This window comes from Lontra canadensis, unplaced genomic scaffold (genome assembly GCF_010015895.1).
Source record: "Lontra canadensis isolate GAN:19392208 unplaced genomic scaffold, GSC_riverotter_1.0 scaffold30, whole genome shotgun sequence".
Lineage (NCBI taxonomy): Eukaryota > Metazoa > Chordata > Mammalia > Carnivora > Mustelidae > Lontra > Lontra canadensis.
In genome coordinates, this window is record NW_022631024.1 from 20,349,537 (window position 1) to 20,355,333 (window position 5,797).

At 66.7% G+C, this 5,797-nt stretch overlaps 1 protein-coding gene across 1 annotated transcript; it reads left to right on the plus strand.

The window, feature by feature from the left end:
- Positions 1-1,238: 1,238 nt before the first annotated feature.
- Positions 1,239-4,626, plus strand: DPP7 (dipeptidyl peptidase 7). The gene is made up of 13 exons (XM_032865591.1): positions 1,239-1,320; positions 1,391-1,504; positions 1,588-1,727; positions 1,807-1,970; positions 2,132-2,267; positions 2,341-2,422; positions 2,506-2,672; positions 2,871-2,931; positions 3,269-3,387; positions 3,480-3,636; positions 3,732-3,796; positions 4,327-4,397; positions 4,512-4,626. Exons 1-13 carry the CDS (start codon positions 1,239-1,241, stop codon positions 4,624-4,626), a joined length of 1,473 nt encoding a protein of 490 aa, XP_032721482.1.
- The last annotated feature ends 1,171 nt before the right edge of the window (positions 4,627-5,797 follow it).

Here is a 5,797-nt window from a genome sequence, read left to right on the forward strand (position 1 = left end):
GTTGTCACAGTGATAGTCCTGCGACAGCATGTGGTCCCCACTGCTCAGTCAGGGCCTGTCCTGGGGGCCTAGGTTCCCAGGCCACAGCCCGAGGTCAGGACCCCAGCCCAGGCCTGTCCCAGCACCAGGCAGGGCGGGCCCAGGCGGAGACTGGAGGTCATGCTGGCCAGGGACAGTATGGGGAGCGGGGCCTGGTGACTCCCCTTCCCTCCGCAGCCTGGGGCAGGGGTGGTTCTGGTACCTGGCCCCTCGCCCGTGTCCAGGCCTGGCTGCTAGGGGAGAGGCGGCCCCTCCCGGGCCCCAGTCTGACTGTGGGGCCCCTGGAGGTGTTGCCAGATTGTCTGTGGTTCTTGGTCACACCCTGGAAGAACGGGAGGAGGCCAGAGTGGTGGACAGCAAAGCAAGGTTTATTGAGTGACGGAAGACAAAGGCCTGTGGGCTTGCTGGCCAATTAGCCGGTCATCCCTTCAGGTTCTTGTCATCTCGGTGGGGGGGGTGGAGGAGGCTGTAGGGCTCCTCCCCGGGTGGGCGTTAAACCCTCTTCAGGGTGGTTTGTACTCAGGTCCGGGGCCCCGTGTCCCTGCCGGCCTGTCCTTCATCTGCAGCCTTGGGGGTGGGGGGTGGGCGAGAGGACCCCTAGGTCCTAGCAGGGACCTGGGACCCCCTCTCCCCCAACACTGGGCGCTCAGCAGCCACATCCCTGCACTGCCCAAGCACCTGCCTGTGTGGCCGCGCCCCTGCCACGGCCCCAGGCCCCTTGAGGTCACTTGGACAAGCCCCTTGCTCAGGGCTGCTGGCCTTCTGCCCCAGACCCCTTCTTCCCGCTGCCACCCACCTTCCCAAGACTCCGCTCCTCTCCCCAGGGGTCAGCCCACACGGCCCTTGAGTCAGCCCTGTGGGGGAGGCGCCGGGAGGAGCAGCCTGGCTGGCTGCTGCCTCCCTGCGGCGCGCCCTGCGCTGGAGCCCTGGGCGGTGGCTCCTGGAGGGTGAGTTGGGGGTGCTGAGCACACGTCCCCTGTCCCGGCACCAGGCCCTCGAGCCCTCTCCTGCTTCCCACGTCCCCACGGGGACTGTCTCCGTGGTGACACGGCGGGTGGCAGGAACCTTGAGACCCGGGACGGAAGGCCCGGTAGGCAGGGCGGCGGGAAGGTCGGGCAGTGCCCAGCAACCCCCCCCACCGCCTGCCCTGGCGGTCACGTGAGCGCGACGGTCACGTGACCACATCCCGCTCCCCAGAGATGGGCGCTCAGCCGCGGCCTGCCCGGCTCTGGGCCCTGACCCTGCTGCTGGTGCTGGGGCCGCGCAGCCTGGAGGCTGGGGGTGAGTGCGGGCCCGCGGGCACCCCCACCCTGCCCTGCGCACCCCTGCGCTGAGCACCGCACCCTTCCAGCCCCCAGAGCCCCGGAGAGCGGCTTCCGGGAGGGCTACTTCGAGCAGCTCCTAGACCATTTCAACTTCGAGAGGTTCGGCAACAAGACCTTCCCCCAGCGATTCCTGGTGTCAGGTGAGGTCGCCCGGGGGGGGGGTCGCGGGCCCCGGGGGTCCTGCCCCTCGCCTCACCCACCCCTTCCTGTCTCCGCCCGACAGAGAAGTTCTGGAAAAAGGGCAAAGGGCCCATATTCTTCTACACGGGCAATGAGGGGAACGTGTGGTCCTTCGCCAACAACTCAGGCTTCATCCAGGAGCTGGCGGCTCAGCAGGAGGCCCTGGTCGTATTCGCGGAGCACGTGGGTGCCGGTGGCGGGCGCGGGCTGGGAGGGCGGGCGCGGGGGGAGCCCATCTCAGTCCCGCCACTGCCCCCCGCAGCGCTACTATGGGAAGTCACTGCCATTCGGCGACCGGTCCACGCGGCGCGGGCACACAGAGCTGCTGACGGTGGAGCAGGCCCTGGCCGACTTCGCCAGGCTGATCCGCGCGCTGCGACGTAACCTCGGGGCCGACGACAGCCCCGTCATCGCCTTCGGTGGCAGGTGGGTCCTCGCCCCGCCGGCCGCTCCCTGAGCCACGCATGCGTACGTGGCCCCTGTGGGACTTGGAGGTCTCGGGGCCTCCCGGGGGCACCGTGGGGGCTGGTGCTGGGGAGGCTGGGGTCCTGGCCGCCACGGCCCAGCCCCCCTGTGTCCCCACCCAGCTATGGGGGGATGCTCAGCGCCTACATGAGGATGAAGTACCCCCATCTTGTGGCCGGCGCGCTCGCCGCCAGTGCGCCGGTTGTGGCTGTGGCCGGCCTCGGCGATTCCTACCAGTTCTTCCGGGACGTCTCGGCGGTAAGCCAGGGTTCTAGGGCCCCGGGGCTGGGCCAGGCTGTGGCAGCTGCAGCCACAACTCTTCTCTTTCCAGGACTTTGAGGGCCAGAGTCCCAAGTGTGCCCAGGGCGTGCGGGACGCCTTCCGGCAGATCAAGGACTTGTTCTCGCAGGGAGGTGAGGAGGCATGTCCCCTCCCCCCTGCCCCTCCCTCGGCCCCACCTACACCCAAACCGCGTGGCCCCGCCTCCTCCTGACAGCCTATGACACGGTCAGCCGGGAGTTCGGCACCTGCCAGACACTGTCCAGCCGGGAGGACCTGACCCAGCTCTTCGGATTTGCCCGGAATGCCTTCACCGTGCTGGCCATGATGGACTACCCGTACCCCACCGACTTCATCGGGCACCTTCCCGCCAACCCAGTCAAGGCAAGATGCTCGCTCCCAACGCCCGGAAACACGGGCAGGGATCTGGGGAGGGCAGTGTCCGAGGACAGAGAAGTGCCCGTGGAATGGCCAGTGCTGGACGGCCCAAGAGCTCACGGCCACTCTGGAGCTCAGGACCAGGGCAGGGTCAGCCGGGAGGGGGCCGTAGGCCAAGTGGGGGTCTTTGGTTGGTTTCCCTAGGTTGGCTGTGACCGACTGCTGAGTGAGAGCCAGAGGATCAAGGGGCTGCGAGCCCTGGCTGGTGCGTCTGCCCCTCAGCCCTGCGCCAAGTGTGGGGGGTGGACATGGCTTGGGGGCCACAGGCCACGTGGAGGCGAGGAGCACCAATGTTCCCAAGCACTCAGTCCCTGGCCCAGCTTGGATGGGGGGCGGTCCGTTCCACAGTTTCTCTGAGAGGCCCTGGGCGTGGGCAGGCAGCACTCCCAGCCACGCCCTGCCCTGTGTGAGGTGGGGGGTCACCCTGGGGGGGCAGGAGCTGCCTGCACGGATCCCAGGAGTTCCACACCTTGCTGGGCGCCCTGGCCCCTCCAAGGGGCAAGGTGAGTGTCCAGCCCCGGCCCAGCGCCCCTGTCCGCCAGGGCTGGTATACAACTCCTCGGGCACCGCGTCCTGCTACGACATCTATCAGCAGTACCAGGCCTGCGCGGACCCCACAGGCTGTGGCACCGGCTCTGACGCCAGGGCCTGGGATTACCAGGTATGGGGCTGCTGGCCACCTGGGACTGCCCGGGACGGAGGTGCCCGATGCGGTCCCCTACCCTCCTGACCTCGGTGTGGGGCATCCCGCAGGCCTGCACCGAGATCAACCTGACGTTTTCCAGCAACAACGTCACAGACCTTTTCCCCGTGCTGCCCTTCACGGAGGCGCTCCGCCAGCAGTACTGCCTGGACACGTGGGGTGTGTGGCCCCGGAGGGACTGGCTGCAGACCAGCTTCGGCGGAGACAGTGAGGCTCAAGATGGAAGCACCCTTCCCTCTGCCCCACGCAGACTCGGCTCCCTGGTCCGGCCCTGTCCCCACCCCCATGTTTGTCTCTTGCAGACCTCAAAGCCGCCAGCAACATCCTCTTCTCCAACGGTGACCTGGACCCCTGGGCAGGGGGCGGGGTGAGTCACAGCCAGGGGGCTGCTGCAGGGGCTCGGCTCTGGCCAGCCCCGGGGCCATGCTGGATGCTCCCCGTGGGTCTGCCAGCCTCCACCCCTGGCTTCTGTGCGGCCTCCATTTTCCCTCTAAGGTCGTCTCCTCCTCCCTTCTCTGGTTCTTGCCCTTGGACTACCTTTGAGGCAGGCGGCCAGAGGGAGGGGGAGAGTCACGAGCAGACTCCCTGCTGAGCACAGAGCCTGATGGGGTGCGATCCCACTACCCCAGGGTCAGGCCCTAGCCAAAACCCAGAGTCGGACGCTCACGGACTGAGCCCCCCAGATGCCCCCTCCCCTTGGTGTGCACTGACAGCTGGTGCCCTAAGCTCCAGCTCTCCTTCCTGACAAGGCAGCTCAAGGCCAGGCTGTCCCTGGGAGCTCCTGCTTCAGCTACACCCCCGTGGGGACACAGCCCCGACAGGCCGCAGCGGGTGGGTGGGGTGCAGGGGTGGGTCAGGCTGAGGCCCACGGTGCAGCAGACAAACGTCCTCCGACAGATCCGGACTAACCTGAGTGCATCCGTCCTCGCCGTCACCATCCAGGGGGGCGCCCATCACCTAGACCTGAGGTGCGGTCCTGCCCTGGAGGGGTGCTGCGTCTGGCCCGGACCAGTTGGCCCATGGGCCGGGGAGGGCCGGGGCTCAGCCTGCTGCCCCACTCAAGTCCCCTGCCTGCTCCTTAGAGCGTCTCATCCAGAAGACCCCACGTCTGTCCAGGAGGCTCGTGGGTTCGAGGCCAGGCTCATCCACAAGTGGGTAGAAACAGCCAGACGTGAGCAGCGGCTGCAGCCAACCTAGTGTGGGGGACTCGGAGGTTGAGTGCTCCCCAGCTGAGGACCAGAGAGGACACCAGGGGAGCATCTCAGGGCTCTGGAGTGAGCGGCCACGGAAGCGTCAGGCAGCCCGGGAAGTGCGCTGGGGGGAGGGAGCAAAGGTGAACACAGACTAGCAAACCAGCTGCACGTTAAATAAAACAGAGCCCTTAATTCGTGTGTGGTCTCAGGGCATGGTGTGGGGGGGGAACCCTGCAGCCAGCCCAAGTGTCCTTCTTAGCACTCCCACCCAGCCATGACTCTTGGGGGGCCGGGCCTGGGGCTGCAGCTCCTCCTTCCGGGCAGGGCACAGTCCCTATCCCACCCCTGGGCTCCGAGGGGCAGGTGTGTGGCGATGGGAGGTGAGGTAACAGAGCCCACTTGGGAGACAGGCTCTGCACCCCATTCCAGGCGCAAGAGACATGATGTCAGGGGTCAAGAGTACAAGGCAGCCCCAAGGGCAGCCAGTGGATACGTGCAGTGTTGAGACAACCAGGAACAAGGCCAAGAACCCAGGTCCTGCCACGCACTGGGAGCCTGGACCACCAGAGGCACCGTCCACTAGCAGGGGAGACCCTGGCAGCTCAGTGTCCCAGAGAGAGGACCTGTGCCTGTGAGACTACCTGGTCCTAGGAAAAAAGGTCCCCCAGAAACTGAGGTTCACCTTTGGAAAAGTGCCCCAAGTCAGGGCTCGGGTGCAAGTGGCAGACTCCGTGGCCAGGTGGCGGGGCTACAGGGACACCTGCACCTACAGACACGGAGCCCAGGACGCAGACATCCCTGGGGTGAGCAAGGGCAGGGCATCAGGTACCATAGGAATGTGGACTTCATGTCCGGGTCCCCAGGCTGCTGGTCACAGTGGGAGACCTGACCTCTGAGCACAGGGTGCGAGGTGTGCCGTGACCACAATGGCTAGACCCCGACCTCAGCTGGGCACACAGTCTTGCACACAGCAGAGACAAGAGAAAACCTACTTTTATGCTGCCCGGAAAGTCCATTGTACCAGGTGGTCCGGGAGCAGGACGCGCTCGCCCACCCAACCCTCCCAGCCCTGCAGGGCCAGGAGGGATCCCTGAGTCCAACGTGTAAACGCCACAGCCCGCCAGGTGCCCAGTCTCGGAGGAGGTCACAGATGCCCTCAGACCCTTGGGTCCGGG